The sequence below is a fragment of the Centroberyx gerrardi genome, chromosome 18 (assembly GCF_048128805.1).
Source record: "Centroberyx gerrardi isolate f3 chromosome 18, fCenGer3.hap1.cur.20231027, whole genome shotgun sequence".
NCBI lineage: Eukaryota > Metazoa > Chordata > Actinopteri > Beryciformes > Berycidae > Centroberyx > Centroberyx gerrardi.
This window is the reverse complement of record NC_136014.1, coordinates 20,797,232-20,823,314: the sequence shown is the minus strand read 5'-3', so window position 1 is coordinate 20,823,314 and position 26,083 is coordinate 20,797,232. Positions and strand designations below refer to the sequence as shown.

General features: G+C 41.3%; 3 protein-coding genes across 3 annotated transcripts; all 3 read right to left on the bottom strand.

Moving 5' to 3' along the window:
* Positions 1 to 11,645: 11,645 nt before the first annotated feature.
* On the bottom strand, positions 11,646 to 12,650 carry LOC139922105 (trace amine-associated receptor 1-like). The gene has a single exon (XM_071912554.2). It carries the CDS (start codon positions 12,648 to 12,650, stop codon positions 11,646 to 11,648), a length of 1,005 nt encoding a protein of 334 aa, XP_071768655.2.
* A 5,000-nt stretch (positions 12,651 to 17,650) lies between these two features.
* On the bottom strand, positions 17,651 to 18,571 carry LOC144542801 (trace amine-associated receptor 1-like). Its single transcript, XM_078290100.1, has one exon. The coding sequence runs from the start codon at positions 18,569 to 18,571 to the stop codon at positions 17,651 to 17,653; it is 921 nt and encodes a 306-aa protein (XP_078146226.1).
* Positions 18,572 to 23,305: 4,734 nt separating this feature from the next.
* Positions 23,306 to 24,310, bottom strand: LOC139922103 (trace amine-associated receptor 1-like). The gene has a single exon (XM_078289970.1). The coding sequence runs from the start codon at positions 24,308 to 24,310 to the stop codon at positions 23,306 to 23,308; it is 1,005 nt and encodes a 334-aa protein (XP_078146096.1).
* Positions 24,311 to 26,083: the final 1,773 nt, after the last annotated feature.

Here is a 26,083-nt window from a genome sequence, read left to right as displayed (position 1 = left end):
TCTGCGGAAAAGATGCCGCAAAGAGACTCCTGTCCCTCCGTCAAGGTCTCCGCAGTGTCGCCGAGTTGGCGATTGAGTTCTGCACCCTCGTCGCTGAGAGCGGATGGAACGAGGAAGCCCTTCAGGGAGCGTTCCAGAACGCTCTTGGCGAAAACATCAAGGACGAGTTGGTGTCTCGTGATGAGGCCAGTGGGCCTCGATGAGCTCATCGCCCTCGCCATTCATATCGACAATCGTCTCCGTGAGCGTAGGAGGGAGAAGACGGGTAAGGTTTCCTCTTCCCTACCATCAGCTGCTTCCTTCCCCCGTTCTTCTCCCCTGGCTGCCTCAGTTTCCCAGTCTGTTCCGGAACCCGAACCCATGCAGCTCGGCAGGTTTTTTCTTTGTTGACAAGAAGGATGGATCACTCAGACCCTGTATAGATTTTCGTGGACTTAACAACATCACTGTCAAGAACAAATATCCCCTGCCACTCATCAATTCTGCTTTTGCCCCTCTCCATGGAGCCACAGTGTTCACCAAACTAGATCTACGGATCAACGCCTACCATCTTGTCCGCATTAGGGAGGGGGACGAATGGAAAACTGCGTTCAACACACCACTTGGCCATTTTGAGTATTTGGTCATGCCATTTGGCCTTACTAATGCCCCTGCTGTTTTCCAGGCCCTTGTTAATGATGTGTTGAGGGATATGATCGGACGCTTCGTCTTTGTGTATCTGGATGACATCCTGATCTATCCCAAGGACCCCAATGCTCACCAGTAACACGTTTGCCAGGTTCTCCAACGGCTGTTGGAGAATAAACTGTTTGTTATGTAAAGCCAAAAAATGTGGGTTCCATGCTTTCTCCGTGTCCTTCCTGGGGTATGTCATTGCACAGGGACAGGTGCTGATGGATCCCACCAAGGTCACGGCAGTCACCGAGTGGCCAGCGCCCACTAATCTGAAGCAGCTACAGCATTTCCTGGGGTTTGCCAATTTCTACAGGCGGTTCATCCGCAACTACAGCCGCCTGGCAGCCCCTCTCACCTCCACCTCCTCTCCGTTCCACTGGACCCCTGAGGCGGAGTTGGCGTTCCTGGAACTCAAGTGCCGCTTCACCTCTGCTCCGGTTCTCATCCAGCCAGACCCGTAACTCCAGTTCATCGTGGAGGTGGACGCCTCCGACACCGGGGTAGGAGCTGTACTATCTCAACGTTCCCCCTCTGACCAGAAGCTCCTCCCGTGTGCGTTTTTCTCCCGTAAGCTCTCCCCTGATGAGAAAAATTACGATATCGGTAACCGTGAGCTCCTGGCTGTGAAACTGGCCCTTGAGGAGTGGCGTCACTGGCTGGAAGGCTCTGTCCACCCCTTCATTATGTGGACGGACCACAAGAACCTGTCCTACATCCAGACTGCCAGACGTCTAAACTCCCGGCAAGCCAGGTGGGCTCTGTTCTTTGGTAGGTTCAATTTCACACTCGCCGCCCTGGTTCCAGGAACATCAAGCCTGACGCCCTCTCCCGCCAGTTCACCGCCGATGACACCGGTTCCGAGCCAGATTCCATCCTGCCAACCACCTGCATCGTTGCTGCCGTTTCCTGGGAGATTGAATCCTGTGTCCGCCAAGCCCAATAGAACCAGTTCGACCCGGTAACGATCCTGCTAACTCTCTGTTTGTCCCCGATTCAGTTCGCTCCGATGTTCTCCAGTGGGCCCATACTACCCACCTCACCTGTCACCCTGGTGTCAACCGGACCCTCGCCTTCCTCTGTCAGCGCTTCTGGTGGCTCACTATGGAGAAAGATGTCTGGGAGTTCGTCTCTGCCTGCTCAGTCTGTTCTCAGAACAAAACCTCCACTAAACCCACTTCCGGTCTGCTTCGCCCTCTGCCAGTACCCAGCCGCCCATGGTCACACATAGCACTGGATTTCGTCACCGGTCTTCCCCCATCTCACGGTAAAACAGTCATCCTCACCATAACACACAGATCGACAGATCTCGACAGATTTTCCAAATCGGCTCATTTCATTCCACTCCCCAATCTCCCGTCCTCCAGGGAGACTGCTGACCTCCTTGTGTCCAACGTGTTCCGTCTGCATGGCATTCCCACTGACATTGTCTCTGACAGAGGACCCCAGTTTACATCCCAGGTATGGAGATCCTTCTGTCCAGCTCTTGGAATCAGTGTCAGCCTTTCTTCTGGATATCACCCACAGTCCAACGGCCAGACCGAGCGGGCCAACCAGAAGATGGAAGCGTCCGTACGCTGTGTGACCACTGCTAACCCGTCCTCCTGGAGCTGCCAGCTGCCCTGGGTTGAATATGCCCACAACACCCTCACTAACGCCTCGTCTGGTATGTCACCTTTTGAATGTGCCCTTGGTTACCAACCCCCCCTGTTCCCAGCCCAGGAGGATGAGGTCGCTTTCCCTTCTGTCCACGACCACCTACGCTGTTGTCGTCGCACTTGCAGGAAAGCCCGTGCAGCCCTTCTTCGTGCCTCCACCAGGGCCCAGACTCAAGCCAACCGTCGCCATGCCCCAGCTCCAGTCTACACCCCTGGCCAAAAGGTATGGCTCTCTTCTAAGGACCTGCCGTTAAGAGTGGAGTCTAAGAAACTTTCCCCCCAATTCATTGGTCCCTTTGAGATTGACCGTGTCCTTAACCTCTCTGCTGTGTGCCTGAAACTCCCAGCCTCCCTCTGAACCCACCCTACCTTCCACATTTCCCTGATAAAACCTGTCCATTGTATTAAATAAAAAGTAATAAAAAAAAAAAAAACCTGTCCGTTCCAGTCCCCTGTCTCCCCCAGCAGCAGCTCCTCCACCACCCCGGCTCATCGATGACCATCCAGCCTATACCGTTCGGCGGCTTCTGGACATGCGCCATCGGGGCTGCGGCTTTCAATACCTGGTGGACTGGGAAGGCTACAGCCCTGAGGAGTGCTGCTGGGTCCCCTGCTGTCACATCCTGGACCCCTCACGTGACTTCCATGTCCTAAACCCAGACAAGCCCGGTCGGGCACCAGGTGGCGCCCGTAGAGGGGGGGGGGGGGGTACTGTTACATCTGCCCCTGCTACTTCCCCGGACACGGCCTCCACTTCCCATTCTGTCTCTCCCTAGCCTGTTGCCACTTCCCCAGTGGCTTTCTCCCTCTCTCTCCCTGTGTGTCTGTGAGTGTGTGATTGTCTGAGTGGAGACCGGTGTACTGGAGTCGGAGCAGAGCCCCACCAGCTGCATCTCGTCCCATAATCAAGACTCCTACAAATACTCAGCCCTGCCACATCCATGCTGCCAGATTGCAGCCTCTGCTCAGGCAGTCTATGCTTCTAGCCATTTTTTCCTGTCGTTGTTCCTAGCCATTCTGCTAGCCTGTTTCCTAGACCTGACCCTGTCCTCTCTCCCTTGCAGTCCCGTCTGCCCTGTCTCCCAGCTCCGCTACTCCTCAGCCCTGCTTCCAGCCCTGGACCCCCGCTCGGCTCAGCTACTCCTTGGATTCCACTCCGGATCTGCTCGGCTCAGCCCCCAGCTCTCCCTCTGCTTCCACTGCCAGCTGCCAGCCCGGCTCTCCACTCACCCAGCCATTTTCCCCAGCTCCGCTCACTTCCTGGCTCTCCATCCCAGTCCCCCCCTACCCTGCAATAAATACACATCTTTAACCATAGTCCTGTCTCCTCGCCTCTGTGTCCTGCGCTTGGGTTCACCAGCTCAGCTTCCCGTAACACTGTGATTGTTGATTTTGTTATTTTCAGAGGATTTGTTGACGATAAGAAATGTATTTAAAAACACCAGCCGTATCCTTTAACTACATAGGGCATTGTTTGTGGACAAAGGCTATGTTTATATGCATGGAGATTAATGTTCTCAACCGGTTACACAAGTAACCCTGTTTTGCGTTGACACAGGAAATGATTATAACTCGATTAGAATAATCAGTGTGTGTTTACATCTTCTTAGTTTCAACACATGCTATATTTCTTCTCTGACATTTGGCCATTTCTAAAAAGAGGAGTAGTGAGTAGTGGTCAGTGACTTGATGTTTCCATTCAAAATTTATTAGAATTCCACAATGACCAACAGCAGCTGTACATGATGTCATAAGAATTATGTCATTTCCATAAGACTACTAATATACAGCTTAAACAATATAGTTATTCTGAGACTGCATACTGTTGCCTCTTGTTTTTAGTCAGTGCAGTATTTTACACAATTTTTTGTCTATTATGTTTTTTTTTAATTAATGTATGTACATTGCGTAGCTTAACTACACAGGCTATTATTTGTGGACAAAGTCCTCAAGTGATCTATATATGGCTACGTTTACATGCATTGAGATTAATGTTCTTTACCTGGTGACTCAAGTAACCCTGTTTTGGGTTGACACAGGAAAACGTTACAACTCAGTTAGAATAACCAGGGAAAGCTCATACTCCAATTATGAAAAACCCGGCTAAGATGCCTGGCTTACTCAGATATCAAAAGGGTTACCATGTAAACATTTTGCTGCCTTCACATAGTTGGTCTTGGTTTTTGCCGGTTTGTGCAAACTCAGACTGACACAATGTTTTGGGTCCATTTTGTTGTCAACAAAAACATGATGGTGAGCAGTACTTACTTTTACCATTACTATGGGGATTGTGATTTCTTTCCCCTATATAAGAAGTAACTTACTGCTCAGTCAAAACGAGTAGCTGACGGCCACATGTTACATATTATTTTGACATACTGATCATTCTATTTGGAATATTATAACAGGAATATTATGTTAACTGGTTTATTCACGGCAACAGGGATACTCAATCGCAGAGTATCAAAGGTTGATGTAAACAGTTTAAGCTGAATTAGAACTAGAATATGGCAATAGCTGGGTTACTCTGTGTGCGGTAATGCTTGAAATTGGAGTATGAAATGAAAAACACCGTCCTTCACATTTTCCTTCATTAAGACCCGTAATTATCACGCCAATTCCAATTTGGGCAGAAACACCCCAGCTCACCACGATCATGATAACAGCAGCATGAGAATTCATTTTACTTCTATACCTCAGAGGCTGACACACTGCATAATATCTGTCAATAGAAATAAAACATAAGTTCAGAATAGAGGATGTAGATAGTGTAACATCAAGGCTGCGTCCTATCTTACAAATTAAATCTGCAAGATACCAACATGAGTTTACAGAGGCTGCTATGAAGAAAGGTAAGACTAAAGCCCCAACAAGGAGGTCAGCCACAGCCAGAGAGAGGATGAGGTAGTTAGCTGGAGTGTGGAGCTGTTTGAAGTAAATGATGGAAATTATTATGAGAAGGTTTCCACACATTGTGAGAACAGATAATGAACCAAGGAAAAGATATAACAACACACGTATTATTGAAGGGGTGATTACCATTATGCAAGATACATTTTCTGATTCATAACAGAGGTGTATGTCCTTAACAACATCAGTCCTGTTGAAAATGAATTCGGGTTCCATGCCTTCTGGCTCCTGCTATCCTGCTAAATAAGGTTTTCTGTTTTAAATGAATCATGAATACAGAGATAATCTTACATTTTCACATCACGTTTACAATAGCATTTCTTTCAGCAGAATTATACAATTGCAACAATATCTGTTTTCTGGAAGAAAGTGATTATAATTTTATTTTTTCATACCATCCCTGTTAACCCTGCAGAAGGCTTATGGAGCGGTGATGATGTGAATCCTTGATCTCTGCCCCACCGAGCAGTAACTCTGGACTTGACTCTCGTACTTATCAATCCCTTGCTCATTAGCATAATTAATGCAATCTTTTGTCCAGTAAGATGTAGGTAACTGTGTATTCTGTTTGCATGAAATAAATTCATGATGAGTAATGAGGAACACTTATCAGTGGCTTAGGTGTAGTGCATAAGCTAGTGATAAGGGTTCCACAGTTTTCAAACATTATATTTTATGTGATGTTAAGCTTGAATACATTTTGTTACTTTGTGCATTCCAAATAATTTCCCTCCCCTCATTACTTTGCTTGAGACTGATCAGCATGTTACTGACTCTATCCTGAACTTTCGCTTATGTTTACACCTACTGCAGTTCACAATATTACACCCAATAATTTTGTTTTCAAAAACAATAGGCTAATGGGATGGCTGACCCTGTTGGCTTAAAATGGACCAGAGAAGTGACATTTCGAACACAGTGACTCTTCATCAGACTTAAAGGTCCCATATCATGGAAAACGGGATTTCCCTTGCCTCTTTAATTATAAAGGAGTTGGATGTGCTATCTAAACATCGAGGGATCAAAACGCACGGTAGCCAACTAAATCCACACAATCCTTATTAGGAGCTTCCTTACCGGCGTTCTGCTGAGTTTTACGGGAAATGTAAGCGTTTTTATTACTTTTCTGTCCATTGCTTTTAAACCGATCTTACTGGCTCTTATTGGTTTTAGTCGGTTCTTACCAGCACTGTTTTTACTCAACCCGATCGTGGACGACTTTTATGTTCCACTCGAATCTTATCGGTCGCTAGCTAACCAGCCAGTTGCTAAACTGAGGGATCCCGAGGGAATTCAGCACCGAGGGAATTTCAGCGCCTTCTGAAGTTTTTTCTGGAATTATCCAAGCTTTCCAGTTGTACATCAATACTGCCCCAGATCCAGATCACCGCAATGGGCTCCAAACCAGAGCCCGGGTATATCACCGCAGCGGGCTCCAAATCGGAGCCTGGGCGTCATGCCCCCACTCACCTCAGTGGAGTACGAGCTATCTAGTCTGAGATCTGAGCTCCATTCCATCGAGAGCCTCCTAGATGATGTCCTCCAGCGGCAGTCCCTGCTCCTCTCCCGGTTGGCTGTACTGCAACCTGATGCTCCCTCCAGCTCTGGGAATCCGACGCAAGGTGATGTCCCCAGTCCATCCGCTGCCCATCCTTTCTCTTGGGCATCAGTTGTGAAAAAGGGGAAATGGCGTTCTCTACCTCTATTCTCGCCAGACAGGGATGATGACCAGCCATCGATTCCTAAGCGCAACATTGTACTGGACACTGCTGTGGCTAGTGGTGATGTCATCACCAACGGCTCATTCCCAGGTGAAACGCGTCAAATTAGCTCTGTTGTGTCTGACTCAGTGTCAGATACCATCGAATTGTCCCCAGTACTCACAGACCTGCATCCCTTAGCTCACACACTGATTGTTCACGTGGGTACCAATGATGTCATGGATAAACAATCAATTAAACTCTGTGAACAACTAGAGTCATTGGCTATCACAATCCAGAGCCTAGGCAAAACATGTATATTTTCTGGCCCCATTCCCACTCTTTCTAAAAAGAGTGTAAAAAGATTAAAAAGACAGCTCAATACTCCACTTTCTGTAGCTGAGGTTCACAGAGCTCTGACAAAACTAAGCACTCATAAATCAGCCGGTCCTGATATGCTGGAGCCAATGTTTTTAAAATTAGCTGCTGATTTTACAGCTGGACCCCTAACTTACATGTTTAATCTTTCTTTGCTGTCAAATGAAATTCCCTTGGTCTGGAAATCGGCCTTTGTATCACCTTTATTAAAAGGAGGAGACTCAACTCTCATGAATAATTATAGTCCGATTTCTAAATTATCAGTCTTAGCCAAAGTATTTGAGTCACTAGTCGGCTAACAAATCAAAGACTATTTACATTCTCATGGTATCTTATCTAAACATCAGTCTGGTTTCAGAAAAAATCATAGCACTGGCACAGCTGCAATGAAAGTCATAAATGACATCATTGAAGCACTATATAATAGACAACATTGTCTTGCTCTTTTTATTGATCTCTCCAAAACATTTGATCATAGTATTCTTTTAAATAGATTATTTAATATAGGTTTCTCAGATCACACTGTAGGTTGGTTTGCAAACCTAAAACTACCTAAAACTACCTAAAAAAACAGAACTCAGGCTACGCAGTCAGAGGGCTTCACCTCTGACATGAAAGAAGTCCACATAGGAGTCCCTCAGGGTTCGGTTCTTGGCCCTCTTTTGTTCACTATCTATATAAATTGCCTTGGTCAGAATGTACCAGATGTTAATTTCCATCTTTATGCTGATGATTGTGTAATATACAGCTGTGCTCCCTCATTGAATAAGGCCACACTGAAAGTCTACAGCATGCTTTTGACCGGGTACAGTCACAGCTTAGTCAATTAAGGCTTGTTCTAAATGCTGAGAAAACTAAACTCATGGCCTTCTCAAATAATAAAAACACCTTGCTAAAGCCAAGCATTACCGCTTTGTGGCGTCACAAAGGCACGCTCATTATAATTTTTGTAAGAAATAATAGGCTAACAAAGTGTTTTTCGCATGGCACAGCCAAGGGCATCACGAGGCAAATTCAGGTCATACATTCAGTCAGTCAGTCAGTTAGTCAGTCAGTCAGTCAGGTAACGCTTAGTGAGATGTCGCTTCGTGAGATGGCCTCTAGAGAGCGTCTTTGACTAAGAGATGGCCTCTCGACTATGGGCTAAATGCCACATTCAGTCCCGTACTGATAATGCCGTATTGAATCCCACTTTCAGCCACACTCTTCGCCGTCAATTTACAGACATCCACATCTTCTGCTGTCCTGCAAACCTTAACGGTACGGTAAGGTTACTTGTGGTATGTGACGTTGGTGGAATAGGTAATTTAACTGACAAACGTGGAATAGGTAATTTAACCAATAAACGTGTCGCGCTAGTCGAGCATTGCTCCCACACACACCGAGCCCCACTCTCTGCCGTTAATTTACATACATCCACGTCTTCTGTTGCCCTATAAACTTTAACGTTAGGTAACGTTATTACCTGTGGTATCTCAACCCGTTCTCATTCCCAACTCCGGGATTCCGGTTTGCTGCATTTCTTTGCCTGAGCTCTTTGGTGCTAATATTGATTTTTTAAAAATTGGTTAGTATGGTTGTAGATCAATTTCGAGGCCAAATGAAAAAAAAAATAAAAAAAATCACTTGCATTTTAGCATTTGATGTCACCTGCTAGAAAAATAAATAAATTTGGCTCATAACCTATATAACAAGTTATTTCAGTGGCATCTCAATAAACTCCATAATTTAAATAGAAGAATGCAGCTGGGAGTTCCATTTCTAAACGTTGCATAATCCGTTTCGTCATTGAACATACCTCTTTCTGCCCGTGAAACATAGCTGATGAAATCGCGGCAAAATAGCACCAACAAAAGCATATTTTTGTAATTTTTGGATTATATCCTCTTATAACATCAACCTTTTGGTTCAGATTGTATTGCATCTTTGTAATATTGAGCAGTTTGCCTTTTCACAACCGTAACCTTGCACCCGGAAAAACTACAGTTTGCACTGTTTGTCACTTCCTATGAGCACTTCACAATAAAAGCCCTGCTGCGTGGATTTTGTAGTTTTGTTGTTGTTTCTCCCATAGTGGACGTTGTAAACATGGAATTGACATTGTTACTGGGGTATTTGAGGGTGGAGAAAAACAAATCTTTTGTCAGATTTGAGCCATCTTAATGGGAAGCAGGAGAATTTCAGAAAACGTTGCATTTCAACCCAACTCAGTCGCCCGCCATCAGTAACCCCACTCCAATGAAAGTGCAGCTCAATAGCTTTCTAGAAAAACTGGACCCCATGTCTCTAGCCCCTTCTATTGCTGCATAATAAGCCTTCAAAAGTGGCCCGGGGTCAGAGTTCAAAGAGCAATATTGCAGTACAGGAACCACCCATGTTCTTCATATTGACATATGTTACTCTCCAGGTCAAGGCCTTTCCAAAAATGTCTTTAATTTTGTCCTACGGCAAAGTTTAATTTTCACCTCTGTCCGGCTCCAGCCTTGTTCAGGCGTAGTTTCTGAGACCCTTTGAGCCACTTATTGCATATGAAGTTCATCCAGTGTTGGGCAGTAACGTCACTACAAGTAGCGGCGCTACTAGTTTAACTACATTTCTCAGTAGCGTGGTGGTAGCGTCGCCGTTTTTGAATCAAATAGCGTTTTCAGTAGCGAAGCTGTTTTATTGATCAAGTAGTGCGGTAGCGTCCACAAAAGCTACATTCTCCCAGGCATTTCTAAACCTCAAGCGCAGCGAAGCTTTCTGTTGTGGTCTGGAATAAAACTAAGGATAGGTACGTGATGCCAGCTCCATGAACAGAGGAACTGTGTCTGTGCAGCCGACGGAAGCACTTCCGTATGATGGTGACATCACTTACCCATCCTTGGGCTGATGCCTACGACGTCTCTGGTGCAGGGGAATACAGTTAACACGCGTCAGGTCTTTATTCTTTTGCTACTGTAGTTTGAGTTGAGTTAAAAGAGTTTGTTAAAGTAAGTCTCCACAGCTTTATCCTGCAAATGTCTCCACTAGATTGAGCATAGACATGCAAACAGGTATATATATACACATACACACACACACACACGCAAACAAACATAGATGAACATACAACACTTTGCTTTATGTTATTATGTGGAGCACGTTTTTTTGTTTGTTTGTTTTTGTTGCCAAATTGGTATTGTTGTAAGAGCAGTTGCTCGCAAAGGCACAGCTTTTTGTTTTTATAATAAACAACTGAAATGTTTTTGCTGCCTATATGTTTGACTGACAGTTTTTCTTGATCACTGAGATAACATTGATTTGGCATGGCATTTTGGCAAGTTGGTTCAATGTAAAAAAAAAAAAAAAAAAGAAAAAAGTAGCTTTGATGTAGCAAACTACTTTTGCCATGTTGCTTGTAGCTTTGCTAGCTACATTTCTCTGGGGGATAGCTTCAGTGTAGTGAAGCTTCATTTAATGTAGAGTAACTGGTCGCTTAGCTCACTACATTTTCCAAGTAGCTTGCCTAACACTGAGTTCATCACATACTTCTTGGGGTGTGTTATACTTCCTCTTTGTTTCAACACATGCTATATTTCTTCTCTGACATTGAGCCATTGTGAATAAGAGGAGTAGTGAGTAGTGGTGAGTCACTTGATGTTTCCATTCCAAAATTTATTAGAATTCCACAATGACCAAAAGCAGCTGTGCATGATTCCATCTATATATGGCTACGTTTACATGCATTGAGATTCATGTTCTTAACCTGGTGACTCAAGTAACCCTGTTTCAGGTTGACACCGGAAAACATTACAACTTAGTTAGAATAACCTGGGAAAGCTCATACTCCTATTATGAGAAACCTGGTTAAGATGCCTGGCTTACTATCAAAAGGGTTACCATGTGAACATTTTACTGACTTCACCTGGCGTACTTGCTGTCTGCACAAACTCCGACTCACACAATGTTTTGCATACCTTTTTGATCTCAACAAAAACCATGATGGTGAGCAGTATAGCTTTTACTATATACACTTTTGATTTCTTTTCCTTGTATGAAAAGTAACTTAATGCTCAGTCAAAGTGAGTAGCCGAGGGACACATGTTTCATTCCATTCTATCTCTGGACAGGAGTATTCTGTTAACTGGTTTAGTCATGACAACAGGGATACTCAATCACAGAGGATCAAAGGATCATGTTAACATAATCCCAGCTAACCCAGCCAATACCTGGGTTACTTCATGCATGTAAATGTAGCTGTTGTGTGTGATTACAGTAATAAATTGAGTAAATATACATGAGATAAATTTGCAATTGCACCAAAAAATTATTGTCATGTTACTACTTCAGCACTCTAGTCAATAAATCAAAACAGTTTTAAGTTTGCAAAATCACCTTGAAATATTTTGCCAGAAATGATCATTCTGAAAGCCACCCGGAACCAGCTGTAAAAGAATGCATAAACAAAAGGATTGAGCACTGAATTTGAGCTTCCAAGCAAAGCAAATGTTTCAATTACAGGTATTGGAATTGAATAATTACTTAATGGGTTTAACGTCATACCAGTAAAGAAAGGAGTCCAACAGATCAGAAAAGCTCCCATAACAATCCCCAGAGTTTTTGTGGCCTTTCTCTCCATCTTACTGACAGATGCTCCAGACTTTATGCCCTGACCGGTTTTGTTTTGGATGCTGAATGCCTGTCTCTGTGCCACCAGGAAAATCTTTAGGTAGGTACTGAGCATTATGATTGCCGGGAGGTAAAATGAGAAAATACATGCGGTAATGCTCGAAATTGGAATATGAAATGAAAAACACTTTCCTTCACATTTTCCTTCATTCAGTCCCATAATTATGACGCCAATTCCAAGTAGGACAGAAACACCCCAGCTCACCACGATCATGATCACAGCAGCATGATAATTAATTTTACTTCTATACCTCAGAGGCTGACACACTGCATAATATCTGTCAATAGAAATAAAACATAAGTTCAGAATAGAAGATGTAGTTAGTGAAACATCAAGGCTGCGCGCTAGCTTACAAATGAAATCTGCAAGATACCAACATGAGCTTATGGAGAGTGCTATGACGAATGGTAAGACTAAAGCCCCAACAAGGAGGTCAGCCACAGCCAGAGAGAGGATGAGGTAGTTAGCTGGAGTGTGGAGCTGTTTGAAGTAAATGATGGAGATCATTACGAGAAGGTTTCCACACATTGTGAGAACAGATAATGAACCAAGGAAAAGATATAATAACACACGTATTGTTGAAGGGGTGATTACCATTATGCAAGATACATTTTCTGATTCATAACAGAGGTGTATGTCCTTAACAACATCAGTCCTGTTGAAAATGAATTCAGGTTCCATGCCTTCTGGCTCCTGCCGTCCTGCTAAATAGTTTTAAATGTATCATCAGTACAGAGATAAGATTAGATACAGATATTTTTTATATTATGTATTATACAATTTCAACAATATGTTTTCTGTAAGAAAGTGATTTTCAGCGTATTTTAGAAAGGCGTATTTTCTCATACCATACCTGTTCACCCTGAAGATAGTTAATGCATCTATGATAATGTGAATCCTTGATCTCTGTCCCACTGAGCAGTAACTCTGGACTTGACACTCATATTTATCAATCCCTTGCCATTCCATACCATGCCTTACCATAATTAATGCAATCCTCTTTTGGCCAATAAGATGTGGGTAACTATGTATTCTGTTTGCGTGAGATAATGATGAGTAATGAGAAACGCTTATCACTGGATTAGTGCATAAGCCAATGATAAGGGTTCCACAGCTTTGTAACACTATGTTTATTATGTGATGTTAAGCTTAAATACATTTCCTTACTTTGTAAATTACAAGTGATTTCGCTCCCATCATTATGTTGCTTAATATCATCTTTCAAAAGATCAAATCAATTTACTATTTATCACCCACTCCATCACCAATCCATTTCCCATCATTCATCCATCAGAGGTGTTAACATCAAACAATGCACAGCTTCTCATGTAATTATCCCCTTGTTCTCTTTTCGGTGAACACCTATGTATAAACCTATACTTTGAATGTTAGAGGAAAGGGGGTTGGGTGAGAGTGGATTTGTCACTGGGGTTATCAAATAGGCACCTACCATCACAGTTTCATTGAATTACGGTCTTGACACCTGCAGAAGGCTCAACAGGAAGTTTTGGCATCTCAGAACCATCCCGCTCCATGCCTGCTCTCAACACTCATAAGAACTTAGTTATTGACTCTTGACTGTACCTTCACTTATGTTTACACTTACTATAGGTCACAATATTATACCCAATAATTTCTAACCTCGACATTGTTTTCAAAAAGAATAGGCTAATGGGGCTTACGGGATGGCTGACCTTTTTGTCTTGAAATGGCAGGTTCAGCAGTTCAGAATATGAACTGTATCAGCTAAAGTAGTGTTTCTTAACGGGGGCGTTCAAAGAACGTCGGGGGGCACTGGAAGCAATATTTTTGAAAGGGGGGCGTTGAGGTGTTCTTGGGGGGCGTTTGTTTAAGGCGAGTTTACACCAAAGATTCACGACGAGACGAGTTGAATCTTAAGAATGTGGTCTGCAACATTCTAAAACCTGCCAGTTTACACCAATGAGACTAGACGAGACGGTGTATCGTTTCCATACTCTTTACTTCAGTGTTTCTGTCAGCTTTCTGTAGCGCAGCTTCATGCTGCCTTCACGGGAACGGGACGTCAGAGTATCATCTATAAAATTTCACCAACATGGCGTTTACTGTGTCAACTCAGGAAAATGGACGCTCTCTTCCTTGGTATTCCCCGTGGACGGAATTAAGAGTTTCTTCCTCTTGAAAGCATTCATTTCTCCCGAGGATAACGGCGTCCAGACACACACTATAACACTATTCAATTCAAGTGGCTTTATTGGCATGACTGCATACAATACAACGTTGCCAAAGCATATTAACACAAACTATACAATCATAATAAACATAAATAAACAATTTTCTAAAACAATATTCTAAAACCAGACACCTGCCACCTGACAAGCTGAGTCACAGCAACGCCATCAGCCAGCTTGATTCCAGCTGAGACGGGGGAGTTTACACCGCTGCAACTTTTCTCTGCAGCATTTCGTCTAGTCGTGAACTTTAAAGTCTTCATTAACCCTCTAGCGCCCGAGAGCGCCCGTTCTATAGTTCACTATAGCGCCCAAGAGCGCCCGTCATTTTTAAATCATTTAAAATGTACCAAAAACTGAAAATCAAGTTATCAGCTTTGTTTTATATATACTTCAAGTTGTCATCGATGAACCTGAACCGGAAAATTTATCTGGTGACACAGACATTTGATTTTCCCCGGGTTTAGTCGTCCTCCACCGGTAGATCTAAAAATGGCTTCGCCGGCTAAGCGTCACGCTTTTAAAACCTTCTGGAAGCTGTCAGATTGTGCTGTGAGACAGAACCTGACCCGCCGTATGTAGTGGAAAGTTACGAAGACATTGTGAGTTGAAGTCTTTTGATCGGAATCGCTTGTTCTTGCTCGATAAAACAAGACACAAGATCACCTTCACTAAACAGCGGGACCTACCTGGCTCTCACCGCCGGAGACGGACGCTGTTTTCCGGGAGGCAGTGCGCCGTCGGTAGTGCGCAGTCGGTAGGAGGACTGGCCGGGTCGCTGCGACTTTTATCCATATAACGTTAAGTTTGGCAACTTTTTCCATATTTGTTTGGCGACTGTTACTGTCTGATCTTATTACTGTGTGGGCTGAAGCGCTGGAGGTTTTGTATGTAATTATCGTTAGCCAAGATAGGAAGGATCTGTTTTGTTGTCATACTGTGAATGACACTTAAGTAAGGAGACGCCCTGCATCGCCTTGCCATGTATTTGGTACCAAATTAAAGGGAAAGTTGTGTTTTTTTTAAATGGAAAAACTCATGATTGTCAATTTCTTTTTATTTTTGAGATATAGCTGTTTGTTTGGAATGAGCAAGAAAATGCTGATTTAAGTGAGAATTCCCAGTGAACTGCAGCAACATTCTAGAATTCTACTGGGGTCTACATCTTTAATAAGCCTATGAATAAAAGGAAATGTGAAATCCCAAAACATGGGACATTTACCAGGTTTAATTTGCCTGGAATAGCACAAAACAATGTCAGACCAAACCCCATTCAAAAATCTGCTAAATTAATTCTGCCCTATTTAATGCCAAAAAGTTACATGCTGCATAATATGTGATATAGGCTATGTGACATATGTGACCCGCGCAAATCTGTTATTTGGCATTCAATGACATGCTTTTTAATGATATAACACAGAATAATAATCATACTAATAATAACAATAATAATAATCAGCATAATAATAATAATAATCATAATAACAATAATAATCATAACAATAAACAGGATAATAATCAACATTAATATTCAGGGAGGACAATTAGCCTACATTTTATTTGATGGGGAGTGGTAAGGGACCTGGATAATGGATAGGGGGGCGCTGGCCCAAAAAAGGTTGAGAACCACTGATCTAGCATATGACTGCTTCATCAACGTCAAGACTCTTATTTTTTCTTGGGGTTTTACTCCTGCTGCTGAAAATAAAAATAATAACGAAGTTGAATGAGAACTCAGATTACAATCATTTTGTTTATTTTGATTTCATGTTGTGAAAGCCAGCCTACACACCTGACCGGAACCTTTTGCTAGAGCACAGTATCTCACATCTTATATTCATTTTACTCTGAAATAACTTGAAAATGGTGCAATTATCGGGTGAAAATCTAAAGATTTCTGGGCTGGGCTAAGCCCCCAATGTTTCAAGATCCTAACAACGCCTCTGGGTGGACATGATGAAGGAGAAGGGAAGCATGAGCGCAGCTAAGGAAAAAGCATCAATGAAGGAACAAACAGTGCCACTGGCCACCGAGAAACCGGTCATCAGAGGCATGAAAGGAAATGCTGTCAACACACCAGCCAAGTCATCCTCCAGCCTCATGTCAGTGTGGACCTGCAGGGATGAGCAAGGCAACTGTGGCTGCGTAAAGAAACGCAAACATCGCAACCACAGACAGAAACGTAATTGACCATTTAAAAATTCCCAAGTATTCAATAAGATTTGCATAATTTTCAAATGTGTTTTAAAGGAACCATCGAGCCAATCAGCGCCTTTGTGGGTGGGGCTAAAGTTTGAACTGTTCAGGCAGCAGTTTTTCATTGGCAGTTCAGAAGAATAGATTTGTTGAAATAAAAAAATTCTATTTCAGTAGTATATGTGTGAGATGGTTTTCAGTGGTGTATGTAAGAGGTTAAATTTCAGTAGTATATGTGTCAGGTTAAATTTCAATAGTGTATGTAAGAGGTTACATTTCAGTAGTGTATGTAAAAGGTTATATTTCAGTAGTATATGTGTGAGGTTGCATTTCAGTGGTGTAAGTAAGAGGTTAATTTTCAGTATATGTGAGGTTAAATTTCAGTAGTGTATGTAAAAGGTTACATTTCAGTAGTATATGTGTGAGGTAAAATTTCAGTAGTATACAGTATGTGTGAGGTTAAATTTCAGTGGTGTATTTAAGAGGTTAAATTTCAGTATTGTATGCGAGATGTTTATTTCAGTGGTGTATGTGTGAGCATTTCAATAGTGTATATGAGAATTTAAGTAGTATGAGTATATAATATTTCAGTTGTGTTTATGAGAATATTTCAGTGGTGAATGTGAAAGGTCTTACTAGTGTGTGTGTGTGCACATTTTCAATTTCAATAGTATATATGAGAGTGGTTTAGTAGGGAATGTGAGAGGTTTTGAGTAAAGTGTGTGTGTGTTTCAGTAGGTTAAATGAGAGTATCTCACAATACATGTATGTGAGAGGTAAAGTAGTTGTATGTGCAAGCCAAAGTTCGGCACCTCATATACTTTGTTTACCTCTTTACCTTTACCTTTGTTTCAATGGATGCTATAATTCTTCTCTGACAAAGCAATTTGGAAAGTAGTAGTATCTGATTGTGTGACTTGATGTTTCCATTCAGAAATGTATTAAATTCCACAAAGACAAAAGCAGCCATTCTTGATGCCAAAATAATTATGTCATTTCCATGAGAAAACGAATATACAGTTTATTCACAGCAACAGGGATATTCAATCACAAAGGATTATGTAAACAACTTAACCTGAATAAGATTAGAACTGGAATATGGCCAATAGCTGGGTTCATGCATGTAAATGTAACCTTTGTCTGTAGAGTACAATAATAAATAGAATATACATGAGATGAAGTGGAAATAAATTCTCTATTGTACCGTAATTATTGTGTACCAAGCATACATAATTATTGACTAATTATTAGTACTTCAGCACTCCAGTTAATCAATCAAAACAACTTCAAGTTTGCAAAATCACCTTGAAATATTTTGCCAGAAATTATCATTCTGACAGCTATCCGGAACCAGCTGTAAAAGAATGCATAAACAAAAGGATTGAGCACTGAATTTGACCATCCGAGCAAAGCAAATGTTTCAATCACAGATAATGGAATTGAATAATTACTTAACGGGTTTAAGGTCATACCAGTAAAGAAAGGAGTCCAACAGATCAGAAAAGCTCCCATAACAATAGCCAAAGTTTTTGTGGCCTTTCTCTCCATCTTAGTGACAGATGCTCCAGACTTCATGCCCTGACAGTTTGTGTTCTGGATGCTGAGTGCCTGTCTCTGTGCCACCAGGAAAATCTTTAGGTAGGTACTGAGCATTATGATTGCTGGGAGATAAAATGAGAAAATACATGCGGTAATGCTTGAAATCGGAATATGAAATGAAAAACACTTTCCTTCACGTTTTCCTTCATTAAGTCCCATAATTATGATGCCAATTCCAACTAGGACAGAAACACCCCAGCTCACCACGATCATGATCACAGCAGCATGAGAATTCATTTTAGTTCTGTACCTCAGAGGCTGACACACTGCATAATATCTGTCAATAGAAATAAAACATAAGTTCAGAATAGAAGATGTACATAGTGAACTATCAAGACTGCGTCCCATATCACAAATGAAATCTGCAAGATGCCAATATGAGCTTACAGAGAGTACTATGAAGAAAGGCAAGACTAAAGCCCCAACAAGGAGGTCAGCCACAGCCAGAGAGAGGATGAGGTAGTTAGTTGGAGTGTGGAGCTGTTTGAAGTAAATGATGGAAATTATTATGAGAAGGTTTCCACACATTGTGAGAACAGATAATGAACCAAGGAAAAGATATAACAACACACGTATTATTGAAGGGGTGATTACCATTAAGCAAGATACATTTTCTGATTCATAACAGAGGTGTATGTCCTTAACAACATCAGTCTTGTTGGAAATGAATTCATTTTCCATGCCTTCTGGCTCCTGCTATCCTGCTAAATAAGGTTTTCTGTTATAAATGAATCATGAATACAGAGATAATCACCAATTTTCACATCACATTTACAATAACATTTCTTTCAGCAGAATTATACAATTGCAACAAATTTCTAGAAGAAAGTGATTATAATTATATTTTTTCATACCATCTTTAACCCTGAAGAAGGCTTATGGATCGGTCATGATGTGAATCCTTGATCTCTGCCCCACTGAGCAGTAACTCTGGACTTGACCCTTGTACTTATCAATCCCTTGCTCATTAGCATAATTAATGCAGTCTTCTTTTGGCCAGTAAGATATAGGTAACTATGTATTCTGTTTGCATGAGATAAATTTATGATGTGTAGTGAGAAACACTTATCACCGGTTTAGGCTTATTCATAAGCCAATGATATGGGTGCCACAGTTTAAAAACATTATATTTTATGTGATAAGCATTAAGCTTGAATACATTTTGTTACTTGGTGCATTCTAAATAATTTCCCTCCCCTCATTACTTTGCTTGACACTGATCAGCACGTTATTGACTCTATCCTGGACCTTCACTTATGTTTACACCTACTGCAGTTCACAATATTACACCCAATAATTTTGTTTTCAAAAACTATAGGCTAATGGGACGGCTGACCCTGTTCGTCATTTCAGAAACTGAATTGTATCATTAATTGTGGGCTTAAGGGATGGCTAATTTATCAGTGAAGAACAGTCTGCATACTGCAAAAGCTCCCCTCAATTCCTTCAATGGACTAGAGAAGTGACGTTTCAAGCACAGTGACTCTTCATCAGACTTAAAAAAACAACATAGAAGGAAGCCATCTTACTGTAAGTACCCATCATTGATTCAATCACATGATCAGTCCATGCAGTTACATGATTAGCTGAGTACAAAACAATGCATAAAGATTAAGTTACATTCCGCATACCCAAACAAGTGGATTTCATGTACAATACAAAAATTGAAAAATCTACAATAAATATATACACCAGAGCAGAGATGCCAACCTCTACACGTTTTGTGTAGTAGATCAACTACGCTACTACGACACACACTAGAACTACTACACTTTAAAAAACATCCACTGATGTGAAAGTGATTGACATGTGCCTATTTTTATACAGTCGGTGGGGGTCATGGTAGGCTACTGTTTCTGTCCTTCGGTAGCTTGACCAATCAGTTGCAGATGTGATTTGACAAGTAGGGAGCACAACATGTGTAGCACATATCTGAACTTGCTGCGGCCCAGATGCAGCATGGCCTGTGAGCTGCCTGTTGCGTTGCGCCAAAATACATTTTACCGATGGGTAAGTGAACATAATTATTTAGTTTTGCTTATTTTTCCATAAACAACTCAAGTTGTACTGTGAGGAACATTAATGTAGCTACCATATAGGAGTACTTACCGGTATGTCACTTTTGAGAGGTAGGTTTACTGTAGCCAAATAGAAGGCTCCAGACTTAAGATGGTGTCCTTGTATGTTGTTTTTTAAGTCTGATGAAGAGCCACTGTGGTCGAAACGTCACTTAATGCACCATTAAAAGAACTGAAGGGAGTCCTGCAGTGTTCAGACTGTTCTTCGCCGATTAACTGGACTTCTATTCCGTACCAGGACCTGCCCTATAAGGACAATGGATGTGTATTCTACTACTATTATGGGATGGCTAACCTTTTTGTCCTGAAATGGTGGCCTCATAAGCCTCATCTACCATGTCTTCCCATGGCACAGTGAGCTCTACTATATAAATAGACTGAGTGTTGCACCATAATACCAGTTCAGAGTTTAGGCTGGTGCTGATTTTCTTTGGTAGGACCATAAGTTGCTGGCCTATGTCTGCTGATAATTCCCATAAAAAATTCCTTATTGCACATGAAGTTCATCACATACTTCTTGGGGTGTGTTATACTTATCCATTAATTGAAGATACCAGAAAGCTACAAAGTGTGCCATATTATGTAAAGAACGCTAAACATATATATTTCTTTTTTTTTTCTTTTTTTTTGTTAAAGACCAAAATTCACATTATTTTGTTTTCAGCTCAAGAGTTTAACCTGATTTAGCATCATCTTGGTAGTCAGTACCTCTGTCTACAAAGCAAAGAATTTAGGAGTAATGTTGAGTAATTAGGGTTGTTCAGTCTTGCTTTATCCAGTTAAGAAATATTGCCTTATTTTACTTTATTCTCATCTATTTTCTGACCTTAAAGTTATCCATGCTTTTATTTTGTCTCCTTTAGACTGTAACTCCCTCCCTTTAGTCACTCCTATGTCAGAAATTTGTGTCCTGTCTGCAGCCAGTGCAAATTGCAGCTTCAAAGCTTTTGACCAAAACTAAGAGATGGTATCATATTATCCATTGCTTTTTGCATTATATAGAATTTTAGCATCTCTACTCCTGCTGCCTGTTAATTTGACATTTCTTTTTTTTTTTGTAGTTGGAATTTCTATTTCAATTTTAGCGTTTTAAACAAGAATAGAAAAATGAAAAAACAAACAAACAAACAAACAAACAACAAACAGGATGGAGTAGCATACAACAGAACATTAACACAAATACGTACTACACAAATTTGAGATTTCATTTCATGATTTTACCGATTACTTTCAGGACAAGATTTAGCCAGGCTCCAAACTGCAGCCTGAGAATCTAAGCATTTCACTGATTCTGTCATATGGCAGTGGCGGTCCTTCCAACGATTACAAAAGTAGAATCAGTTTAACTTCCCAGATCTGATACTATTTTTAACAGTAAATTATATAGATTAGGGGATAGTTGGGGAATTTGGTTCTGACTCTGGGTAAGTAGGACTATCCCTTTAAGTATATGATGCACCAAATATTCAGTTATTGCATTGTAATTGGTATATTTATTTTTTAGTAAATTAACATATTTCTCTGTAAGGTTTTCACCCTCATCAAACCAGCAATTTGTATATTTTGTTTACATCCTCTTTGTTTCAATGCATGCATGTTTCTTCTTCTTTACGGCCATTTGGAGGAATATCTGGTTACTAGAGCCACTTTATGTTTCCATCCAAAAATGTATTAGAATTCCACAATGAGCAAAAACAGCCTTTCTTGATGCCAAAATAATTGGCATTTCCATGAGAAAACTAAGACACAGCTTCAAACAATATAGTTATACTGTGACTGCATACTGTTTCCTCTTGTTTTTAGTCCTGTGAAATTACTAACTAAAAAAAATATTTTAAGTTTTACGCCAATTACAGTACTCATTTTTTTGTTATGTTTTTTAACTCAGGCATTTACATTGCTTAGCTTAACTACATAGGTTATTGTTTGTGGACAAAGTCCTCAATATCTATAGATGGCTACGTTAATATGCATGGAGATTAATGTTCGTAACCTGGTTACACAAGTAACCCTGTTTTGGGTTGACGCAGGAAAAGATTATAACTTGATTAGAATAATCAATGTACTGTATGTTTGCATCCTCTTTGTTTCAATGCATGCTATATTTCTTCTCTGACATTTGGCCATTTTGTAAAAGAGTAGTGAGTAGTGGTGAGTCACTTGATGTTTCCATTCCAAAATTTATTAGAATTCCACAATGACCAAAAGCAGCTGTGCATGATTCCATCTATATATGGCTACGTTTACATGTGTTGAGGAAAAAGTTCTGGAGTCAGAGGTTCGTCTTACTTGAGTATATATTTATTAAAAGGAGTCTCATGAGAGGAAGAGATGCACACAGCACATAGGCTACATACACTTCTTCGAAGGAGAATAGATTTGAGCTGGTCTTTATGCATCTTTCAAGGACGCACAGAGTGTGCAGACATGGGAACAGGTCACAGAAAAGGGTTACAGCATCATATGTTATGTCTTTGTTTAGAGAGAATCTACAGATTAGTCTGGGACAGAAGCCACTTGTGTCAAGGGACCTCTAGCCTAGTAAGTTATGGCCCAAAGGTTACAGTGAGGTAACCATTCATCATGAAACAGTGCATTCCCCGATGGAGACCAGTTAAGCTGTTACATGTATGTTAAATTTTCTTCCACACATGCATTGAGATTCATGTTCTTAACCTGGTGACTCAAGTAACCCTGTTAGAATAACCTGGGAAAGCTCATACTCCTATTATGAGAAACCTGGTTAAGATGCCTGGCTTACTATCAAAAGGGTTACCATGTGAACATTTTACTGACTTCACCTGGCGTACTTGCTGTCTGCACAAACTCTGACTCACACAGTGTTTTGCATACCTTTTTGATCTCAACAAAAACCATGATGGTGAGCAGTATAGCTTTTACTATATACACTTTTGAGTTCTTTTCCTTGTATGAAAAGTAACTTAATGCTCAGTCAAAGTGAGTAGCCGAAGGACACATGTTTCATTCCATTCTATCTCTGGACAGGAGTATTCTGTTTACTGGTTTAGTCATGACAACAGGGATACTCAATCACAGAGGATCAAAGGATCATGTTAACATAATCCCAGCTAACCCAGCCAATACCTGGGTTCCTTCATGCATGTAAAGGTAGCCTTTGTGTGTGATTACAGTAATAAATTGAGTAAATATACATGAGATGAAGTGGAAATAAATTTGCAATTGTACCAAAAAATTATTGTCATGTTAGTACTTCAGCACTCCAGTCAATAAATCAAAACAGTTTTAAGTTTGCAAAATCACCTTGAAATATTTTGCCAGAAATGATCATTCTGAAAGCCACCCGGAACCAGCTGTAAAAGAATGCATAAACAAAAGGATTGAGCACTGAATTTGAGCTTCCGAGCAAAGCAAATGTTTCAATTACAGGTATTGGAATTGAATAATTACTTAATGGGTTTAACGTCATACCAGTAAAGAAAGGAGTCCAACAGATCAGAAAAGCTCCCATAACAATCGCCAAAGTTTTTGTGGCCTTTCTCTCCATCTTACTGACAGATGCTCCAGACTTTATGCTCTGACAGTTTGTGTTCTGGATGCTGAGTGCCTGTCTCTGTGCCACCAGGAAAATCTTTAGGTAGATACTGAGCATTATGATTGCTGGGATGAAAAATGAGAAAAAACATCCGGGAATGCTTGAAATTGGAATGTGAAATGAAAAACACTTTCCTTCACATTTTCCTTCATTAAGTCCCATAATTATGACGCCAATTCCAAGTAGGCCAGAAACACCCCAGCTCACCACGATCATGATAACAGCAGCATGAGAATTCATTTTACTTCTATACCTCAGAGGCTGACACACTGCATAATATCTGTCAATAGAAATAAAACATAAGTTCAGAATAGAAGATGTAGATAGTGAAACATCAAGGCTGCGTCCTATTTTACAAATTAAATCTGCAAGATACCAACATGAGTTTACAGAGAGTACTATGAAGAAAGGTAAGACTAAAGCCCCAACAAGGAGGTCAGCCACAGCCAGAGAGAGGATGAGGTAGTTAGCTGGAGTGTGGAGCTGTTTGAAGTAAATGATGGAAATTATTATGAGAAGGTTTCCACACATTGTGAGAACAGATAATGAACCAAGGAAAAGATATAACAACACACGTATTATTGAAGGGGTGATTACCATTATGCAAGATACATTTTCTGATTCATAACAGAGGTGTATGTCCTTAACAACATCAGTCTTGTTGAAAATGAATTCAGGTTCCATGCCTTCTGGCTCCTGCTATCCTGCTAAATAAGGTTTTCAGTTTTAAATGAATCATGAATACAGAGATAATCTCACATTTTCACATCACATTTACAATAGCATTTCTTTCAACAGGATTATACAATTGCAGCAATATCTGTTTTCTGGAAGAAAGTGATTATAATTAAAAAATTTTCATACCATCCCTGTTAACCCTGAAGAAGGCTTATGGATTGGTGATGATGTGAATCCTTGATCTCTGCCCCACTGAGCAGTAACTCTGGACTTGACTCTCGTACTTATCAATCCCTTGCTCATTAGCATAATGAATGCAGTCTTTTGTTAAGATGTAGGTAACTGTGTATTCTGTTTGCATGAGATAAATTCATGATGAGTAATGAGGAACACTTATCAGTGGCTTAGGCTTAGTGCGTAAGCCAATGATAAGGGTTCCACAGTTTAAAAACATGATATTTTATGTGATGTTAAGCTTGAATACATTTTGTTACTTTGTGCATTCCAAATAATTTCCCTCCCCTCATTACTTTGCTTGAGACTGATCAGCATGTTACTGACTCTATCCTGAACTTTCGCTTATGTTTACACCTACTGCAGTTCACAATATTACACCCAATAATTTTGTTTTCAAAAACTATAGGCTAATGGGATGGCTGACCCTGTTGGCTTAAAATGGACCAGAGAAGTGACATTTCGAACACAGTGACTCTTCATCGGACTTAAAGGTCCCATATCATGGAAAACGGGATTTCCCTTGCCTCTTTAATTATAAAGGAGTTGGATGTGCTATCTAAACATCGTGAAGGTATCAAAACGCACGGTAGCCAACTAAATCCACACAATCCTTATTAGGAGTTTCCTTACCGGCGTTCTGCTGAGTTTTACGGGAAATGTAAGCGTTTTTATTACTTTTCTGTCCATTGCTTTTAAACCGATCTTACTGGCTCTTATTGGTTTTAGTCGGTTCTTACCAACACTGTTTTTACTCAACCCGATCGTGGACGACTTTTATGTTCCACTCGAATCTTATCGGTCGCTAGCTAACCAGCCAGTTGCTAAACCGAGGGATCCCGAGGGAATTCAACACCGAGGGAATTTCAGCGCCTTCTGAAGTTTTTTCTGGAATTATCCAAGCTTTCCAGTTGTACATCGATACTGCCCCAGATCCAGATCACTGCAGTGGGCTCCAAACCAGAGCCCGGGTATATCACCGCATCGGTCTCCAAATCGGAGCCTGGGCGTCATGCCCCCACTCACCTCAGTGGAGTACGAGCTATCTAGTCTGAGATCCGAGCTCCATTCCATCGAGAGCCTCCTAGATGATGTCCTCCAGCGGCAGTCCCTGCTCCTCTCCCGGTTGGCTGTACTGCAACCTGATGCTCCCTCCAGCTCTGGGAATCTGACGCAAAGTGATGTCCCCAGTACATCCGCTGCCCATCCTTTCTCTTGGGCATCAGTTGTGAAAAAGGGGAAACGGCGTTCTCTACCTCTATTCTCGCCAGACGGGTATGATGAACAGCCATCGATTCCTAAGCGCAACATTGTACTGGACACTGCTGTGGCTAGTGGTGATGTCATCACCAACGGCTCATTCCCAGGTGAAACTCGTCAAATTAGCTCTGTTGTGTCTGACTCAGTATCAGATACCATCGAATTGTCCCCAGTACTCACAGACCTGCATCCCTTAGCTCACACACTGATTGTTCACGTGGGTACCAATGATGTCATGGATAAACAATCAATTAAACTCTGTGAACAACTAGAGTCATTGGCTAT

What these genes read in the sequence shown, in the direction of transcription:
- LOC144542801 (XM_078290100.1), bottom strand. Translation starts at nt 18,571, where the DNA reads ATGGTAATCACCCCTTCAATAATACGTGTGTTGTTATATCTTTTCCTT.
- LOC139922105 (XM_071912554.2), bottom strand. Translation starts at nt 12,650, where the DNA reads ATGGAACCTGAATTCATTTTCAACAGGACTGATGTTGTTAAGGACATA.
- LOC139922103 (XM_078289970.1), bottom strand. Translation starts at nt 24,310, where the DNA reads ATGGAACCTGAATTCATTTTCAACAAGACTGATGTTGTTAAGGACATA.